General features: G+C 40.8%; 1 protein-coding gene across 4 annotated transcripts in view; it reads left to right on the top strand.

Annotated features, from left to right (window-relative positions):
- The window catches only part of ZC3H14 (zinc finger CCCH-type containing 14), a 53,318-nt gene that overhangs the window by 24,668 nt on the left and 7,016 nt on the right, over positions 1-21,634 (top strand). For 2 of the 4 annotated variants that reach the window (XR_012903343.2, XM_075926741.2), the window contains exons 9-16: positions 1,226-1,381; positions 6,218-6,292; positions 6,723-6,882; positions 8,861-9,084; positions 13,871-13,991; positions 16,369-16,505; positions 18,004-18,098; positions 21,040-21,146. Coding sequence is in view for 3 of the 4 variants with exons in the window: in XM_075926741.2 (XP_075782856.1) it covers positions 1,226-1,381; positions 6,218-6,292; positions 6,723-6,882; positions 8,861-9,084; positions 13,871-13,991; positions 16,369-16,505; positions 18,004-18,098; positions 21,040-21,146 (1,075 nt within the window). In the remaining variant the exon portion in view is untranslated. The remainder of the gene's footprint in view (positions 1-1,225; positions 1,382-6,217; positions 6,293-6,722; positions 6,883-8,860; positions 9,085-13,870; positions 13,992-16,368; positions 16,506-18,003; positions 18,099-21,039; positions 21,147-21,634) is intronic. The other 2 variants (XM_075926742.2, XM_075926743.1) reach the window with 2 other exon arrangements.

Raw genomic sequence — 21,634 nt, 5'->3', positions numbered from 1 at the left:
ACATGGGTGAACTTGTTATAACAACATCCTTGCAAATTGGGGGAAGAGGGCATTATCCTTATTTTACTGTCTGGGAACAGAATGATTAAGGCAAAGTAGTGGAAGAGATGATACTAGGAGAACTCTTGGTTCCTGGGTCCTACCCATAGCTTTATTATGTCAAAGGTATTTTGTTAGAAAAAAGACATAGGAGCAGGCACTAGAGCTCCTTATGGATGTTCTGAAATGGTCCAAGAGGCTCAGTGGACCTGGGAGGTAGGGATGTGAAAGTGTAACCAGGTACACAGTTAACCAGTGAGCATAGGCTCACAGTTTTACACAGGCTCCCAGAAACTTTAAAAAGTTTGTGAAAACTGCCCTGTGCTTGCATCAGTAGTCCTTTTCTGTGGCTTCTAACTTGGCCAAAGTAGGGACAGCAAAAGCCCTTCTTTGACTTCTGGACTTTTCTGCAAGCCATATTTCACCTTCTTACCCCAAATCCCTATGGTGCAAGAGCCTTTTTCATTTTATATTTTTAAAAACAAAGTAAGTGTTAGCTGATGCCCTTGTTCTAGATACAGTACAATTTGCAAATGCTTCATATCTTGTTTAAACATTTTAAACAGAAAATGAAAATAGCATAAGTTGAATGATAATCCCAGCACTCAGCAGCGCTTCATGCTATACAAGCCAGAGAATGGTCAGCGCTGCCAATGTGGTATTCATCTAAGGTTCCTCTAGACAGCACCCTTACGTTGGAATAAGCTGCACAAATTGCATTGCTTATTTTGAATGTATTTCAAAATAGTTTATTTTGAAATTTGGTGCTGTCTACAGTATGATGGGATGCGGTCCCAGACAATCTTCTGGGGTGCCTCCCAGGGTGCTGACATGGCCATTGCCACTCGCCTTTCCACTCTTTGGGGCTCCTCACCACCTGATCCTGCTGGGCCAGGTCCGCTGGTCTCCCCTAGCCAAGGCACCAAGCTGAGAACCCTGCCCCCATCGAGAAGCAGTACAGAGTGAACCTTTTAAGGTCCAAGGAGAGTGCAGTTTAGGGCCTAGCTTCCTAGGATACTACTCCCCAAATGCGATCAGACTCCCAAAGAATTCCACTAGGCCAATCTCTGAACTTCCTTTAAATTTATACACTTAGATGGTTGAGTGAAAAGATTTTTGGGATTAAATGCAAACATAGTACCACTATGTGCTTTTTAACATACTCAACTGTTTGAATTATGTTAAGTTCCACAGAAACAGACAGTTCCAGTTGCACCCAGAACAAGAACTTCCCAAGATGAGCCTCTGTTAGAAGTGATCCATGTCCAGAGTCGGCCTTCCAGAGTGGGATCCCAGATTGAGGCAGAAGAGCCCAAGGAACAGACATTAGAAATAATTCAAGGTAATTCTGATAAAACTGTTCAAAAACTAGTAAATGGGAAAGTTATTCTTCTTAAACATGGATGCCTGTTACAGGCTGGTTATCAAGTTGTTTGGTCACATTTGCATCATGGTGGAATATAAAACTGAAATTTCACCAACAGTGCACCAGAGAAAAAGAAGCACATTTGAGCATCTTCTAGTTGTATTGTAGCTTGCTAGCTGTTTCTGTAGTTGTTGGATACTTTTAGAAGCCAAGATTCAAAACCATAAATGGCTTTATAGATCAAAACCAGCCTCTTGTGTTATACCTGGAAGTGAGCTGAAAGCCACTCGGGTTTCTGGGGAAAAGTGTAGTATGTAATAATCACCTCAGATGAGCCAAGCAGGAAGCAAATATTTGTACATGCTTCATGTTTATAGTGAATAATTTCACATACTGGAGATCTCATTAATCAGGGTGCACTTATTTGCAGATGTGTTATGTTTGGTTACTATTTCCCCAGCCTTAGTATTTTTGACTGGACTCTTCACAGGAGGGGGAAGGCTTAATTAGTATCTTAGAAAAGAGAGAGAGTTACAGCATTGGAAATTTAGAGTTAAGGTGCAGTGTTCTGTTAGTTATTACAAAGTATTCTCAGAGCTACTTTGTTAGATGATTTGTCCTCAAAAGTTTATACCACTTCCTTTGTATAGGTTTTCAAACATACTGTAGTCTGGATGACTGGTAAGACAATGGTTACTTAAACTTCCAAATTCTGTCTTCATCCTTCTTATAAAATTTCTAAAAGAACAAGTGATTTAACATTAAAGCCAGTAAAGAGTGTAGCTCTGAAAATGTCAGCAGAGTATTTAGCTTCTCCAGCATCAAAGGACAGTGCCAAGAGCAACAAGTTAAACACCTCACTTGGACTAACTGGAAAAAGAGGCTGTTGTGTGACACACCGAAGCATCTATGAATTCAGTTACTGTTCAAAGCATGCGGGAAAAAGTATCTAAAGATATTGCTAAAATTAAGGCAATACAAGAAATTATTCTAACATCTTAAGCAGATATTTCTGCTCTGAATACCAGGGTAGAAAAGAATGAAGCTGATACCTGCTTTAGAGATTAAAAGAGATGAAATATGCAGCCTCAGCAAGTGAGTGTGACAGGTAGTTTTGAGTGTTCCTGCTGAAACCAATGAATTTTGAAAGCCATGTGGCAGGAAAAAATATTGTCTCCTTTGGAAACACTGACAAAGGTAATTACATTTAAAAAAAAAAGGTTTGGCAGTAGAACCTGCTGGCACTATCGATCTCTTCTGCTTTCCTTACAGTTAATTGTGGGAAGGGCTCAAAGATTCTTGGCTCCCATCTAGCTTGGATAAAAAACCTGAACCTGTTGTAATTCTGAGAGGCAATGCTAGAATTGTTAAATCCCAAAAGCACAACATTTTTTATATATCAACTGTCTTTCTAGACTTACAGTTGAGCTAAAAATAATCTTCCCTTGGAAGATACTTCTCCAGTTTAAATTAGGGATAGTGACCAAAATGGGCATTTCATGGCCATTAATGAACCTGACAGGAGTTGAATACCTGGAGTAAGTCTTTGTTGATTTACCCAATATTCTGAAGGAGTATCTTCATACCTAGGTTGTCCAACATCTTTTATACAACCTTTAACAATGGGATGATGTACTTCCATTTTCTTGAAGAGTCACTTAGTTAGCCTGTGATTGCTCATTCCATAGAGCTTTTATCTATTCTTCGTGAATATGCATTCTTAGATAATGTGAGAGATGCTTGTGTGCTTCTTTCATAGCTAAGTAACTAATCCATATATCATTTTAGAAAACATACACTATAAGTAAGCAATTGGAGTACTAAAAGACCTAATTCTGCATTAGGTTCCATTTGGGCCTGTGTCTTTTATCAGTAGGAGTCTTACGTCTTTTAGACACACATATAAATTATACCAACTAGTAAACATTTTTCTTCCCCATTCTTGTTTTAAAATATGTATTTCATAATTTTAGTATCTATTAAAAATTAAGGAAAAATTGAGATGAAAATAGTTTAAAAAATTATGTTAAAGAAAGTGATGTTAAAGAAACACTATCAACAACTTTGAAACATTGTTCCTTGCTATTGCTAGAAAAACACCCAAAATTATGATAGTTGATAGACATTTGAGGAAACAAATTGTTTTTCTTTTTGTCAATGTTTACTTTGTGCATTTAAGAGCAGCTTTTTTTTTCTCTTATAGTTAGCTTCATTGTTTCTCCTGTATAGGAGGTCTGTTTGTGTGTCTTTCACATAGTGATTGAGGAAAGACATTTAAAGGGAAAAGTTGCCATGGCGTCTTAGGTGTGGGATGTTCAGTTGTTTTTTTACTTTCCCAGTATGTTGTGAAATTGACCAGATTTCATGTTGATGGGGTATCTGTCTCTTGGGGATTCTAACTATGGCATTCTGCATTTGAGGAGATATACATCTTCACCAGTGATTCAATGGAACTGCATGTACAATCCAAACTTAAAGGGATTTTCCTAGCATTACACCAACCAAAGTGGAGTTCTTTCGACATTTATTATCACTTACTGTTAATTCTTTTTGCTTAGTTAGTTAGGCTCTGATCCTGCAAACGTACATGCACTTAAATTAGCTACTGGGAGCGGTCCCAGTAAATGTTTGTAGGATTGGGGTCTTACCCACCTGCTGCTACTGCAACAGAAACCTTTTCCAGGAATTGCCACTGCTTGGTATATTCCATGCATCTTTGCTATAAACAAAAATCTGGTTACATGTGTGACATTGAAGAGATGGAGTGTTGTTCAGTGCGAAATGTTCAGAGAGGAATTCTTGGCTATAGCCAATATCTAGATTATATTAAAGGGTAAAATCGATTTGAGTGGGGATGCTGTCAGGTTGGCCTGCCACAGACTGAGGTTGCTCCATGGCAGCAGCTCCTGTGTGCGTGGAGCTTGGACCCCCTGTGGACAGAGGCTGCTGCACAACAGCCTCCCTTGCCCCGCCTCTGCGCTGCTGCCTTTGATAGGGGTGCCAGGTGCTGTGGGGAGCTGGCTTTTAAGCTGGTTTTCCCCCAGCACCAGCTCCTGCCTTCCCCCACCCTCTCTGCCTCTGTAGGAGGCAGAAACGGGGGGGGGGGGGGGATGTGGGTCTGCAGCGCCATTACACACAGATAGTCCTCTTAAAAGCTGTCTCCCCATGCATATTGGCTCCCACCTGCCCTCCTTACCCTCTGCTCTGCTGCCTGTCTATCCAAGTTAGCAGCACGGGGGCAGGGGTACTGGCTCCTGCCTTCCTGAGGCAGCAAGTGGGGAGAAATGCATGTAGTCAACAGCATTATCTGATAAGCCCAAGCTTATCAATTAATCATGTAGTCATCTACATGTTGATATCCCTAGTCTACACCCAGGCTCATTGGTTAACTGTGTAAATAGTTGCACTTTCACATCCATAGCAGGAACCCAGCCAGATCTGGGTGGTAGACAGGGTCACATAGTGGGCAGAGGGACTCCAGCCATGCCTGCGCTACAGCGGCCCTGGCAGGGGCAGATGGGACAACAACCCTGGCGGGGGGCAAATGGGACAGCAGCCGCAGCCACTACTGTCCTGGTCCCTGGCCATACCCCAGTGGGGACAGGTGAGACCTGGCTCTGGCTGATCTGCAGTGCCCTGAGGAGGAGCAGGTAAGACCCAGCCCCAGCTGCAGTGTCCCAAACCCCAGATATGCTCCAGCAGGGGTAAGCAGGACCTGGACACAGCCACAGTGTCCCCAGGCCCAAACACAGCTGTGCCACCATACTGCCCACCACCCTTCTAAGACCCCCGCCTTGGCTTCCGTGCCCCCACCATAGGTTAATCAATTAAACAATGTAATTTTAATCATGTAACTGTTTTGATGGATATTTACATCCCAAAAGCAGACTGAGAAGAGGTTCGAAACTATTTCACAAAACTGGATGATGGGCAATAAATGGCAGAAGAAAGTCAATGATGATAAATGCAAAGTAATGCACATTGGAAAATATAATCTGAGCTATACACATAAAGTGAAGGGGTATGATTAACTGTTACCACACTAGAAAAATACCTGGAAGTTAGTGTGGACAGTTCTCTGAAAACAAGCACTCAATAAGCAGCATCAGTCAAAAAAGCTAAAATGTTCGGAACCGTTAGGAAAGAGATAAGACAGAAAAATTCATATTGCCTCTGGTTAAATCCATGGCACACCTCCATCTTGACTGTGTGCAGATGTGGTCATCTCATTACAGAAAAGATATATTGGAATTGGAAAAGGTTCAGAGACGGGCCACAAAAATGATTAGGAGTATGCAACAGCTTCCGTATTAGGGGAGAGAAATAAAACTGGGATTTTTCAGCTGGGAAAAGACGACAAAAGAGGGATAGGATAGAAGCCTATAAAATCATGACTGGTATGGAAAAAGTTAAGGTATTATTTACTCCTCGTAACACAAGAACTAGGGATCACCAAATAAAATGAATAGTTAGCAGGTTTAAAACAAACAAAAGGAAGTTTTTCTTCACACAACGCACACTCAACCTGTGAAACTCCTTACCAGAGTACGTTGTCTAGGAAAAGATAAGAGGGTTCAAAAAAGAACTAGGTAAGTACATGGAAGATAGATCCATCAATGGCTTTCTGCCAGAAACTGGGAATGGGCAATGGGGAATGGATTACTTGATGATTATCTGTTCTGTTTATTCCCTCTGGGGCATTTGGCATTGGCCACTGTTGGAAGACAAGAAAATGGGGCTAGATGGACCTTTGTTCTAAGCCAGTATAGCTGTTCTTATGTAAAATGTGCTTCTAATCCATATTTTCTTTAGGAGCTCAACAAAGGCAGCTCTTTTCCCGACTTCAGATTGAACCATTAATTGAAGGAACCTTGCAAATGACTCAAGGTTAAGGATGGCTTTTCTTTTTTTTTCCTTTTTGAAAATGTGATAGTTTTCAGTTTGTCCCAAAGAGATTACTGTATTTTTGGTTTAAAATAGCACTACCTTTTACATTAGTTACATTTGTAATGGCCTATAGTTTTTACATGTAGGAAAACTTATGTACAGATCCAGCTGCTGCTGCAGAGGCAGCTCAGTAACACACTCCTAGTGATCAGGTCATATGTTGCTACACCTTCAGCTGGTATAGTCATAGTTGGTGCCTAGAAAGGGATGTGCCCTAAATTTCTGTTTTTAAAACTAGTAGAGGGAATTGAAAACAAGATCCTAGTCTGTTGACATCTTCTAAGTTATTATTCAAAAACATCAGTGCATATTTAAAGAACCTCTATGTTTTACTTTATTCCAACTTTGTTCCAATTTTTCTGTGACTCAGATTATTATGACGTGGAGTCTATGGTCCACACTGATACTAGATCATTTATTCTGAAAAAGCCAAAGTTATCTGAGGAAATAGTAGTGCCACAGAACCAGGAATTGGGAAAGACAGCTGCAGAGGCAATGCGGGCACTTTCAGGACGTCTTATACAGACAAGGTAAAAAGTTAGTTCTTTACTTCATTTAAAGAAGTAACAGGACCAAATACATTACAGACTTGGCTTATATCTTGTAATTGGTTAGTATGGTTATTTAAATGTAAGAGGTTTCATAATTGGAAGAACAAATTCAGTACATTTCTTGGTTTCCATGCTGTAGAAGCCCAAGTAAGACTGATAAAAACATGGACAAAGAGCCTACATCCCAGTCAAAACACAGAAATCCTGACACACATTTCTTTTAATTTGAAAAGGTGTTCCAGGCTTGGTTGTGATTAGAGTAATTTTTTTATTTACTAGGAAAATGGAGAAAAGAATGTGATGGCTTGCAGGTAGCAGAGTGTGGCCCACTTGCACTATAATTTTTATTACAGCTATTACATCTTGCTGAAATCCAAATAATAGATGCATGGTCTCTTTTAAGGAATTTTAATTTGTTTAACAATTAATTTACTCTTAGCCCATCATACCACACATAGTCATTTAAAAATTATCTCTTTGTTATAGTGGTTCTAGTTACCTATCAATTTGAACCATAGATGTGTAGAGCATGGAGGCAAATGGCAAAATTAATGCTAATTTTAGATGGTAGAAGCTATGTACGAAGAGCAATGAGTGAATGTATTCAAGTTTGCTGACTGAGTTTGCCTGGGAGTGCAGGTGTAAAACTGAGCTGACCTAACTGGAGCCTCTGTACCTAGAAGCCCGCAAACAGCTATTAAGTAGGTAAATGGTATGTGGGAGCCCTGCTTTATGTGAGGTTCCTTATAAGTCATTTGGCCAATGGCAATGCAGTAGTCATGTTGAGAGTGATCCATATTGAGGTCACTGGGCCTGTAGAAATCAGTGCCCAATGGACACAATCCCTTTTGCGGTAGGGAGTAACTCTTGTTTTGGGGTATGTTACTCCTGTTGGAATTCTGCATCTTTGGTACTTGAAGCCATAGTACTGTTGCAGAATTCTATCAAGAGTAGTATGTGTATGTTTTACATATTTATATGCAGACTGCAGGAGTGGAAGTGAAGCTGTGAGATAAATAGCATTTAGTATATACCATTCATCACTTCACTGGCTCTTTGCCTGACAGTTTCTACAGGGGTCTGCTAATATTCCAAACCCGAGCAGCTTCTGTTTTTGTTTGGTTTTTTTTTAAGCAGCCTCCAGAGAAGTGTTTCCTTTTTGCTCTTCAAAAGCGAATTTTTGTCACCAAAATTACAGTTAATCAAGACCATATATGGTCATAATGCAGGCTGTGCTTGACATGTTTAACATCTAACACTTCATGACCTTGCATGGTTGGAAACTGGATCTTTATACTTTTGGAAAGTGGTGAGTCCTCCAATCTAGTGGGCCCCAGCTCTGACCTCTAGCCCTAGAAAGTCTTGATATATTGAGCCTAACATTTATAACACTTTAATGCATTAAAAAAGCATTTTAGGTTCTTTTAAACATGTATTCAATTTTAGTTGCTTCTTTCCCCCTTCTAAATGTGTGACATATAAAGAATACAGGGTGATGTGGTGAGAGAGATAAAGGCTTTGTTAGTAGTAGTTTTTTGCCTTTGCCATTTGTGAGTAATGCAGCAATCCTAAACTCAAGTTTGCCATCTCTTTTCAGATCTCAAGATATATTTTTCACTGGCAGTCTGAGGGGGTATATGCATGTATATTGTATATGAAATATATCTTTTTCCAAAGATTTGAAAAGTATTTAGCTCATTTATATGCCTCAAAATTGACTTTTCTTAAATGGCGTAACTGCTCCTTTAGTAACTTTGCATCTATTAATAAGCCTCTAAATTTGTTATGTGCACAAGCTATATGGGTGGCCAAAAAGATTAGTCCTGGATAATGAGATGCTGCTGTACTTTGCTCTTGGGACTCATTCTTACAGCTCTGACTTTACTCAGGTTTCTTAGAGTTAAAATCCTGTGATTTTTTTTTTTTTTACAAAGTGTTTTCTTCTGTGTATTTTTAGAGAGCAGCTGGCACAACCAGAAAAACCTGCTAGCCCCAAGTTCATTGTCACACTGGATGGTGTCCCCAGCCCACCAGGGTACATATCTGATCAAGAGGAGGAGGAGATCTGTATAACTGAAGGAGTGAAGCCAGTTACCCAAAATGTAGCTGCAAACAAGGGATTAAAAAGCTTTCAAGCACAGCAGATGCAAGTTATAAACAGGCAGCTGGAGAGTCCTTATGGTAAATTATCCTAGCCAAGAGGGCCTTTATATTGGAGTTAGATTACTTTTTAATATAGAGCTTTGATATTTGGGAGAACTCTTAAACCTAACAACTTTAAGTATCACCTTTGCACTTGTTTCTATAATAATTTTTCAGAGTGCAACAAGAGCAGAGCACCCCTTGAAAAGTGAAACTGAAGCATTGTAAGGGCATAATGCCATTTAGCTTGCTGACCAAGAAATTGTTCTCTGTACAGCTTTGTGTCAGTAAAATTTAAATAAGCATTTTCTTTTAAATCTCAGTGACCTTTTGCTTGTCAGGAAATGCCCTCATTCTCCATAGTTGTTGCATGATTGGCCCCATGCAGGACAGCATGTTCTAAGGTGCACTTTATTAAATTGTATTGAGCCATTGAAAATGTGTGCCCGATTGTGAAGGTAACCATAATCTTTCTTGCCAAGTTTTGTTAATGTCCAAAGCTATTTTTAATGGTAAAGACTGTATTCCAAATTTGTAGAATCTTTTAAAATAGAAGAAACTTTGCGTATGATCACTATAAGCTTTTCTTAATATTTATAGAATCATAGAACACTAGAACTGGGAAGGACCTTGAGAGGTCATCGAGTCCAGTCCCTTGCCCCCATGGCAGAACCAAGCACCATATAGACTGTCCCTGATAGATGTGTATCTAATTTGATCTTAAATATTTCCAGAGATGTAGATTCCACAACTTCCCTAGGCAATTTATTTCAGTGTTTAACCATCCTGACAGGAAGTTTTCCCAATGACCAACCTAACCGTCTCTTGCTGCAGTTTAAGCCCATTGCTGCTTGTACTATCATCAGAGGCCAAGAAGAACAATTTTTCTCCCTCCTCCTTGTGACACCCCTTTAGATACTTGAAAAAAGTATTTCTTACTTTCAGAATACTTGTCCTGGGATTTAGAACATTGGTCTCTTTTAAGTTGTTTAGAACTCTGCTTTAGAAATGTTGATATCTGAATATAAAGTAAAACTCACTTTAAAATGTAGATTTTCCTCTCTTGGGCTTCTTAAACACTCAGGGTATGTCTACATTGCATTCCTCTTTCGAGAGAGGAATGCAAATGCAGGCGAGCGAAATTGCAAATGAAGCGCGGGGATTTGAATTTCCCATGCTTAATTTGCATAATGGCGCCCGGGTGCTTTTTCAAAATACCCTATTTCAAAAGAACAAACACAGTCTAGACAGGGTTATTTCGGGGAAAAAAAAATTCTTTTGAAATAAGCTTTACTCCTTAAAAAATGAGGTTTAAGGGTTATTTCGAAAGAAGGGTTTTTTTAAATAACCCCGTCTAGACTGTGTTTGTTCTTTTGAAATAAGGTATTTCGAAAAAGTGCCTGAATGCCATTATACAAATGAAGCACGGGAAATTCAAATGCATGCTTCATTTGCAATTTTGCTCGCCTGCATTTGCATTCCTCTCTTGAAAGAGGAATGCAGTGTAGACATACCTTCACTGGTTTGAGCTCAAGTTTCCATTCAGGTTTTCTATTTGTCATGCACTGTTACTATATGAGGGACTGACATTCATGTATCACATTTTTCTGAGTTCTATAAAGAAACTAAAGGCTATACTGCAGTGTCTTCACCTCCATTCCTTGGATCAGGCCCTAAATCAGTGAAATACCTAGAGGTCTTTTCAAAGGACAGTTTCAGAAAGTATTAAGGAAAGAGGCACTGATGCTGCACTGGCTTACTTAGTCTTGTTTGCTTCAGTGGGACTGCTGACGGTGCATAAAGCTAAGCAAGGGTGTAAGTTGTAGAATTGGAGCCAGGGTGTGAAGCAACTTGGAGAAGATGGAGTTTCAGGTACGCAGTACCACTCACAGAATTATGGAATAGAATCATAGAACACTAGAACTGGAAGGGACCTCAAGAGGTCATCGAGTCCAGTCCCCTGCCCTCATGGAAGGACCAAGCACTGTCTAGACCATCCCTGATAGATGTCTGTCTAACCTGCTCTTAAATATATCCAGAGATGGAGATTCCACAACCTCCTAGGTAATTTATTCCTGTGTTTAACCACCCTGACAGTTAGGACATTTTTCCTAATGTCCAACCTAAACCTCCCTTGCTGCAGTTTAAGCCCATTGCTTCTTGTCCTATCCTCAGAGGTCAAAGAGAACAATTTGTCTCCCTCCTCCTTGTGACACCCTTTTAGATAATTGAAATCTGCTATCATGGCCCCCCTCAGTTTTCTCCTTTCCAAACTAAACAAGCCCAATTCTTTCAGTCTTTCTTCATAGCTCATGTTCTCTAGACCTTTAATCGTTCTTGTTGCTCTTCTTTGGGCCTTCTCCAGTTTCTCCTCATCTTTCTTGAAATGTGCCCAGAACTGGACACACTACTCCAACTGAGGCCTAATCAACACAGAGTAGAGCGGAAGAATGACTTCTCATGTCTTGTTCACAACATTCCTGTTGTTAATGCATCCCAGAATCATGTTGGATTTTTTTTGCAACAGTGTCACACTGTTGACTCGTATTTAGCTTGTGGTCCACTATGATCCCTAAATCTCTTTCTGCATTACTCCTTCCAAAACAATCACTTCTCATTCTGTATGTGTGAAACTGATTGGTCCTCCCTTAAGTGGAGTAGTTTGCATTTGTCCTTATTAAACGTCATCCTATTTACTTTAGAGTATTTCTCCAGTTTGTCCAAATCATTTTGAATTATGACCCTACCCTCTAGAGCAGTTGCAACCCCTCCCATCTTGGAACCATCTGCAAACTTAATAAGCGTACTCTCTATGCCAATATCTAAGTTGTTGATGAAGATATTGAACAGAACCGATCCCAAAACAGACCCCTGCAGAACCGCACTTGTTATTCGTTCCACCGTGATTGTGAACCATTAATAACTACTCTCTGAGAACCGTTATCCAGCCAGTTATGCATGCACCTTATAGGAAGTTGCATATGCCTAGTTTATTGATAAGAATAAATTCTGAAGGGATGGGAATAGGGGCATGAATGAGGATGCAGAAATATTGCTGCCAACATATTTATGGCTGACCTGGAACAATGCTTGCTCAGCTCTCGTCCACTCATGTCCCTTCTCTACCTACGCTACATTGATGACATCTTCATCATCTGGACGCATGGGATGGAAACTCTGTAAGAATTCCACCACGATTTCAACAGCTTCCACCCCACCATCATCTTCAGCCTGGACCAGTCTACACGAGAGGTCCACTTCCTGAGCACCATGGTACAAATAAGTGACGGTCACATAAACACCACCCTATATGAAAACCTACCGACCGCTATGCCTACTTTCATGCCTCCAGCTTCCATCCCAGATATACCACACAGTCCATTGTCTACAGCCAACCACTGAGATACAACCGCATTTGCTCCAACCCCTCAGACAGAGACCAATACCTACAAGATGTTCAACAAGCAGTCTTAAAACTTTGATACCCACACAAGGAAGTAAGGAAACAGAGACAGACATGTACCCAGAAGCCTCCTGCTGCAGGACAAGCCCAAAAAAGAAACCAACAGAACACCACTGGTCATCACCTACAGTCCTCAGTTAAAACCTCTCCAACGCATCATCAGTGATCTACAACCCATCCTGGACAATGATCCCTCACTTTCACAGGCCTTGGGAGGCAGGCCAGTCCTCGCCCACAGACAGCCTGCCAACCTGAAGCATATTCTCACCAGCAACTATACACCGCACTACAGTAACTCTAACTCAGGAACTAATCTTGCAACAAACCTCGGTGCCAACTCTGCCCACATATCTATACCAGCGACACCATCACAGGACCTAACCAGATCAGCCACACCATCACTGGCTCATTCACCTGCACATCTACCAATGTAATATACGCCATCATGTGCCAGCAATGCCCCTCTGCTATATACATTGGCCAAACTGGACAGTCCCTATGCAAAAGAATAAATGGACACAAATCAGATATTAGGAATGGCAATATACAAAAACCTGTATGAGAATACTTCAGTCTCCCTGGACAAACAATAGCAGAGTTAAAGGTAGCCATCCTGCAGCAAAAAAACTTCAGGAACAGACTTCAGAGAGAAACAGCCGAGCTGCCGTTCATCTTCAAATTTGACACCATCAGCTCAGGATTAAACAAAGACTGTGAATGGCTAGCCAATTACAAAAGCAGCTTCTCCTCTCTTGGTGTTCACACCTCCAGATCAGCTCCTAGAAGTGGGCCTCGTCCTCCCTGATTGAATTTACCTCATTATCTCTAGCCTGATTCTGGCCTGGATATTTATATCTAACTCTGGAAATTTCCACTACATCTGACGAAGTGGGTCTTTGCCCACAAAAGCTTATGTTCCAATACATCTGTTAATCTATAAGGTGCTACAGGACTCCTCCTTGCTTTTGCAGATACAGACTAACACGGCTACCCCTCTGAAACAAAACAGTAGTGAAAAAAACAGGTTTTTTTAAACTTGTTTTACTGGATTGGGCTATACACTGGGGAAGTATTGAGTGCACACTTGTTTTTGTTGCTTTGTAATTGAGAAATTTACCCACTAAATAAAGTATTGCAGCTTTCACCAGCTAACATTCTCCATTATAGTTGGAGGTTAACTAAACTCCGTGTATGTTCAAGTGATCTGAAGTCTTAAGAGATCTGAGATTTGTATAAAAGCTTGTCATATGCTGATGAGAATGCACTCTGTTTAGGGAACATACTGAATTTAAAAGGCATTCTGCTTCATAAACCAAACTGCACGTGTAATAAAAAAGCCTCTGTGTCATTTCTCCCCTACAGTGGAGATGGAGGAATTGACTGTGTTGCAGAAGCAAGAGAAAGTGCTTGAGCGTTGCAAGTACTGGCCTGCCTGTAAGAATGGAGATGAATGTGCATATCACCACCCAACACTACCATGCAAGTAAGTGCTGCAGAGCTCTGTAAATGTGACCTTTGTTCTTTGTCTACATTTTGTGTAAGTTATTTCACATCAGTTATTCAATTAACATGCCTCATGGTTGGAGATCGGAGTTGAACTTTGCTTTGTAAATGTAACTTCCTCTCTTTCACCATGTGCCAGAATTTAGGGGCATTTACAATAAGTGGAATAACATCTGAGCTCCTGCAGGAGTGAGCTTTTTCCATCATGCAGGGCACTGTTTTCTGGGCTCTTTAGTGGCAAGCTGAGAGTGACGCTTTATTTGCCCTACTGCACATATAGTGGCACAGCTGCAACACTACTAAGTGCAGATGCTCTTCCATTGCCTTAATTACTGCAGCCTTGATGATAGGCCTGCTGATGGGGGGGACAAAGGAGGCAGTTGCCCTGGGGCCCAGCAATTCAAAAGGGCTCCTGGCCATCACTGTTGTTGTAGCCCAAGTGGGCCCAAGGCCCATTAAATCCCCATTGGAGTACAATGTGGTTCACTCAGACAGCTCTGAGGGTGGGGGGGGAGGTCACATGCTCTGGGCAGTGCTACGGGCTGGATGCCCTAGCCGTGCCCCTCCTGTCCAGGGCTCTGCCCCATCTGGGTTCATGGAGCTGTACCTTCCTCCCACCTTACCCAGGGGCCAGACAAGGCTGTGGCAGTAGCTGTATTGACTAGAGAAGCCATCCTTTTGACATAGTGCTGTCTGCACCAGGGGTTAGGTCAGTATAATTGCATTGTTTAGGGGTGTGGATTTTCTGTACCCCGAATAACATAGTTGTACTGACATAAGTCTGTAGTGAAGATCGAGCCCACGATACCTCAGCTATCTGTTCCCAGAGTTTTGAGCACAGTTGCTCTCATAGATACATTGGTGCAGTGCTTTTTGGCTTAAAAGCAAAGATTCAGAGGAGTTGTACTGAAGATTTTGCTGTGCTATCGACTCTTGTTCAAGTGGTAGCAACTGTCCAAAACTGCTCTCTGCTGCTCTCCTCCTGGATTTTTGGGTACGAAACAAGCATTCAGCTTTACTAGCTGCTGTCAAAGGAAGGGAAACTGAGCCACAGCAGAAACTGTTGCCATAGAGAAGGTTTGGGTATCTCAAAACACTCATCCCCTGCACTGGGAGAGTACTTGGGAGTTGAATACACAGTTTTGCTAAAGTGGTATTGAAATCTGCAACCTTGTCAAATGTGTTGTCAAAAGTGGGAGGTGTGATCCGCCGCTGGGAATGTACTTGGCTGTGCAGTTCGTTCTGCAAGGTGGAATCCTTCTGATGTAGGGCTAGCCGACAGGCTCTCTAGCCCTTGCTTTCCCCTACCCTTTGTCCCACAGTGGGGTAGGGATGTTAATATGCATATATTTGTGTAAACATGTAACTGCTGAATTTATATGGTGCTCATGGGGAGCAGGCTTATAAATTCAGCAGTGTGTGGGTGTAACCATGTACTTGGATACATGTTCACATCCCTACATTGAGGGAACAGAGAATAAAATTCATGCCTTGATGCTGATTGATTGTCTCTGACCAGAAGATCACAATGGTCCCTTCTTGATTTGGAGTCTATGAATCCATGCTCAAGAAAGCAGATTTGCAGTCTGAAATAAGTCAGAGGGGACCACAGTACTATTAAAAAAAGAATATTCTCTGTATTGTTGCTTAGTAAAGAGGATATGATGATTCTAGATTATATAGTAAGTACACTTGGTTTATGAATGGAAGTATTCTTTGTGGCTTGCACTACTTCATGTCTGACAAATGAGAAGATAATATTTTAGAAGGAGTTATAGCAACTTCTCATTTCTCTGCAAGGCAGTGATATGTTATAACTTATGCCCTGCCTTACCTCTGAATTTCTGGGAGACAAAAACAAGTGGTTCCATTCCACAGTAATTCTGAAAAGAAAATTCACGAGATCAGAATATTAGTGCTTTTATCACCCTAAAACTGAGATTGAAAGGGTGACATTGTTGGGTTCAAGTATATTAGTACCCTGTGGGCATTTACAGCATGCAGTGTTCCCGTAGTTGGAGCTCAGAAGCTGAATCTTGGGCATGTTTTATCTGACTTGCTTGGCCTTTCAGTTGCTGTTTTAAAATCAAACTTCCCTAGTTCTCTTTTTGGGGATGTACTGATGCTATTTTTAGACGCAGGCAGTATTAGACTTGGAGTGTATCAGCCTTGATGTTTTCTTGTTGAGAAAGTTCATTTTGAATTATGACCTTACATCATCTATCCCTTATTTGGAAATGTTGCTGAGGCTCAGATTATATCAGTTTTGTCAAAACTGTGGTTTGTCCTGGTGTGTGTGTGCTAGATGCTGCATGGAACATGGTTCAAATAATTGATTTGGGTTTTTTCCCCCTCAGGGTATTTCCCAGTTGCAAATTTGCTGATAAATGCCTGTTTATTCACCCAAACTGTAAATATGATGCAAAGTGTACTAAGCCAGACTGCCCTTACACTCATGCCAGCCGACGGATCCCAGTGCCGCCTCCTAAACCAGGTGAGCCATCTTTTTTTTTTATTGCTAGTTTAGTGTGAATTTACAAGGAGTGTGTGGGAGGAATTGAAGCTTCCCCCAAAGAATCTGATTTGGTGAAATCTAGAGAAAAAAGTTACTTGTATGAGATTCAACATTTGCATCACTTCTTTTATCCCCAGGGCATTACATCTTGAGTTAATACAAGTTGAACCTCTCTAGTCTGGCACCCTCAGGACCTGATTGGTTCTGATCCAGAGAATTTTCCAGACCATCAATATTGTTTAGAGCATTACCAACACTTCCACTACTTACTTCGCTCTTAGAGGACATTTTCAGGTATATTAGAGCTAAATATCAGCACAGAACACTTAAGAACCAGGGCTAGTGGCTGTAATAAAACTATGGAACCACAGGAAACTTGGCCACACCCATTAAAAGTGGACATCCAGCTATCTAAAATCCTGTCAGCCCATGGATGTTTCCGGACCAGCGAGTTCTGGACTAGAGAGGTTCAACCTATATAACTGAAAAAAATCTCTTGTGAATTGTCAAATTACTGAGTTCATCTGTGTGAGTGCTATATACCAGAAACTCTCATTCACTGCAAATGGAGTAACATGGGGCAGAGATTGTGGCACACGCAAATAGCCTATCACTTCTGAATGGATCAAGTAATTAGCCAGTTCTGTAAGAATAAATATAACTAAACTGTTCCCAGATTTAATCTGTTCTAGAATAAGAATGATCTTCTGATATGAAAACACAAATTGAAGGCTTAAGTTTCTGGAAGTTTGCTTTCTGTCCTGTAATTTAACGTGTTTGTGACCATTTTTACTCATTAAAACAGAGATACTATCCTTTGGTAAAGAAATTACTTGATAGAGTTTAGGTTAACTTAATGTAGTTAACCTGAGTTGGAATTTTCCCAAAACGTAGGGGTTAATATTCCTATCCCCGTTAAAAAAAAACAAACAAAAAATACCTGTGGTCAGATGCACCCCAACGACTGCATCTCCAGGGGCTTAATGCTTCCTAATATCGCCAATGAGGTGTGGTTTTATTGCTGTGTCAGGCTATAGTCTTATATACCAATCATCAATACCACTTCCTGTACTCCTTATGTTCCTGGGAAGGGCCCCACCTCTGTAATATGTCCCACTACTGGTTACTTGAAAACCTACAGGCTTGCTGCAGCCTAAAAGCAAGATTTAAACATTTTTGTCTGCCTAAATTCCCCTGAAGTTTGTTGAAAATAATATTCTGCATTTTCTATCCTGAACTGTTGAAGTGCTTCTGTGTGTGGCTTGAATAGTGACCATGTTCCATCCCAGAATGTGCAGCTTTTCAGTTTTGTGGAACATCCTGATATATCTTACATATTTCTTAGGGTTATTACAAGGTTTAATTATTTGCAGAGTGATTTGAGATCCTGAAATTAAATGTACTCTGGAAATACAAACTTTTTTGCTGAGACAATGCAATTGTTTTGACCAATGCAATATTATTGTTCTTCTAACAGCACCACTACAGGCACCTCCAGCAACCTCCAACAGTCAGCTCTGCAGATTTTTCCCTGCTTGTAAGAAAATGGAATGTCCATTTTATCATCCAAAAGTAAGAAATGTCTGTTAATCTGAAACACAGTCAATTTATAGCTTGAAAATGAGAGACAGAAAAGCAGCGATTTATAAAGTGGTATATTTTGTGAATAAGCTTTCCTAAACTCATCTGGTGGTCTAGTAAAACTGGAAAAAGTTAACTATCAGACTTGTTCAGTTACAGCAGACTGACCCCAGTGAGTCAGTTGGCCTATGTTATGTTTTCAGTGTCAGCTCACAGCTAGCTACTTTTCCAAACTCTTCTGCTTCTGAGGAATGGTTAGAACACAGAAGAAAATTCACTTCTGCAGCAAATCATAGGGGATGATTTGGACTCCAGCTGGAGGAAAAATGAAATCCCTATAGTTAGTTTAGAACAGGTAGAGCTGGATGATTATCCCATTGAGGTTATTGCATCCAAAAGTGGCCAAATTTGAAGTTTATATTTCTCTTCAGAGAAAGAGGTGATCATGGCTATCTTTACCAAGCTGAAGGAAGAAAAAAAAGGCTGCCTTTTAATTGTTTCTTTACATTAGAGATTTGTATTGCTGCTCTTCATGTTTGCTGAAGCTGTAGCCTTTGTACCATGAATTTTGATTGAAGGTGAACAGGGAATCTCTTTTGTTATAAAAATAATCTTGATACTGTTATCTTCGTAAGGTATGTCTACACAGCAGTGTAAGCCCAGGCTTGAATCTGGGGTCAAACCTAACATCCACAAACCGATTGTGTTAACCCGAGGTTTAAACATAGGATCCTATGACCCTGCAGGACCTAGGGCATAAGTCCTATTGCTTTCCTATGTGCATGTGGCCCAGGCTTGACTCAGGTCCTGGAAGTATCCCAGAGTTCTTTGGGGCAACTTCTTTTTGCTGACAATCTCTGTTGCAAACCACTGCACTCTATTGTAAACTGAAGCAGCTCAGATCAGTGTTAACCCATTGCTTGTTGAACAGTGGTCTCCAAGCATACTGTCAGGGAGCCTGCAGGAGTTTCAAGTGGAGACCAATTGGAAGAAGCTTTTTGCAAAGAGAGCTGCCTCTGGGTCCCAAGAACACAGTCAGATTTTGGTGTATGCTGCCTGGACGCCTCTGAACGTGCGGCCCTTGAAAGAGTGGAGAAGCCAAATAGTGGAGAAGGGACTAAGTGATTGCCTTGTTACAAGGGGGAGTGGCAGAGCTGTCAGCTCAGCTGGCTGGGGGAGGATGACCCCCAACACTTCTCTGCTCCCTCTCCTTGCAGGGCAGCTGCTGGGTCTCTGCTCTCTGGCCCTCCTATGGCTGCATATGCAGGGTGTCCTGGTAGTGTACGCTGTCAGGGCAGTGAGCAGAAGCCAACCCCAAGACTAACCCACAGCCCCCTGGGGTTTGAATTCCTGCCTCTCGTGGTATGATTGGGACAGGGATAAGGGATCCCTGGGAAGTGTCGGTTAGGGAAACAGGGTGGGCAGTAGCATGTCTCCACAGAACAACATATGCATAGGGCCAGACTGTTGAAACTAATGGAGGAGGAGTGGTAAGCACGCTGGGATAAGGCTACTTTGATTCGGGTCTGTGCAGTGCAGTGTGGACACCAGAGCCCTAGGACCAAACTGATCAGAAAATCCTTAACCCAGGGTTAAAACGCTTTATGGACACTAAAGCCCAGGTTTCCCTGATATGTTAGCTGATTCAGGTCCCTCTAACCCTAGGCTTACATTGCTGTGTAGGGTTTAGAGGCCAGTATTTCTAGAATCTGATGAAGTATGATATATTTCCTAAACTCTTACTTTCTGTCTAGACAAAATAAATCACTATGTCAACCATGAGATAATGCCTGAGATCTTGTTGAGAAGTCCATTTGGAGCACAATGAAAGATGAGAAATAATTTAAATTGAATAATGAAATCATACTCTGTCTGTAATTGCTGGTTTATCATTATGAAAGAAGAGAGCAAGATTTAGAAGGCAGTGATATGATTGAATCTCTTCTATCGTCACTGATGGTTCCAAGACATACTGCTTTCCAGGATAGTAATGTAATTTCAGAAGTCACTAGAGAGATGAAAAGTGGAAAGTAAAATCTTCTAGAAGTGTAATTGTTGCCATTGAAGATTAATTCTTCTGGCTCTTCCATATATGGTAGCATAGGCCTAGTAGCTAACTGAAATTCTACTGGCCTTACCAAGGACTTGTGATTCTTGGAATACTCAAAAGTAATCCATCTAAAGTCTCTGTGAGGGGAAATGATTGGAAGGCTATGAAAGAATATTCATTTTTGTGGTGCACCATGAGGAGGAGAAATCCTAGTTTTCTGTAGTAAATCTTGAGAAACCACATCTTTTCAAAACTAACCTAGCAAAGGTTATGCTAGAGGCGAGGTCCCAGGTTGCATCTTGTTTCAAGGTCTCTAAATTTCAAGGTATGTACAGTAAAAGCCAACTCAGGGTTTCTGAGACAGAGGAATTGGATGAGAATGAGGAGTAATTGTTTCTTAAATTTATTAATCCCATCTGCAGCATTCAGCGCACTGCAAAGAGAATATTGATGCCTTCTGTACATTCAGGATCAGTAGTAGTATGAGGAAAAAAATAAAATTAGTTCCTTTTATTATGACAGTGAGAACACATTTGCCATTTTAACAGATTATTCTTTCCCATCCCTTAAACAAAATCTCCCAAATGCCAATCAATTTAGAAGTCTTCAGCTTGTTTTTTAGCATATTTTATTTGGATTTTTATAATTTCATGGTAAATTATTAAATATCTTGTTACTAGAACATTTCTTTATTGAAAACAGAACCCTTGACATTAGTAGGGTCAGTTGACACTGCTGTTAATTTGCAAAATCATTTACCCATTGTTGTCCGTCCATGAATTTTGGACTATACAATAATAAGTACTCATGTATTAAATGTGCTAGATATCTTATGGCTATAGGAGAGGTAACTTTAATTAGTGTTCTTTGAAATAATTTTAGCATTGTCGATTTAATACCCAATGTACAAGACCAGACTGTCCATTCTACCATCCAACTATTGCTGTACCTCCACGTCATGCCTTGAAATGGACTCGAACTCAAACCAGGTAATCAAGCAAATCTTTCACTTGTGGTTAGCTGTTAAGGCCCTGATCATCTGAATACATAAAATGTGTGTAACTTTACTTATCTGAGTAGCCCTGTTGCATGTATGCATAAATGTTTATTGGGTTAGGGCCTAAGATTGGTAATTTTTCTATAGCAATGGTCAAAGACAGAATTATGTGTTTGTTGTTTCTGAACAGTTACTATCTCAGCCCTTGGAAAAGTGAAAAATGAAAGCTCTGCAGTGAGGGCCTGAAATAGAGAAAACAGGGTTCCAGATCTGTGCCCCAAGAGTGAGTGCTCTGCTCTGCCCTTGAGTCAGAACAGAAACTTCACATCAGTTCTTCCTTGTCCCTATTTTCATGTCATAGTACTTGATACCCACATATGATGATCCTTTTAGTATTCCTCATACCATACCTCTTCCTATCACTGGCAATGACCCCACAGACCCCTAGCAAACAGGCTAGTCTCTGAAATGCTGTGGGAA

The sequence above is a fragment of the Pelodiscus sinensis genome, chromosome 5 (assembly GCF_052426305.1).
Source record: "Pelodiscus sinensis isolate ZL-2025 chromosome 5, ASM5242630v1, whole genome shotgun sequence".
Lineage (NCBI taxonomy): Eukaryota > Metazoa > Chordata > Testudines > Trionychidae > Pelodiscus > Pelodiscus sinensis.
This window is presented reverse-complemented; position numbering and strand designations above follow the sequence as displayed.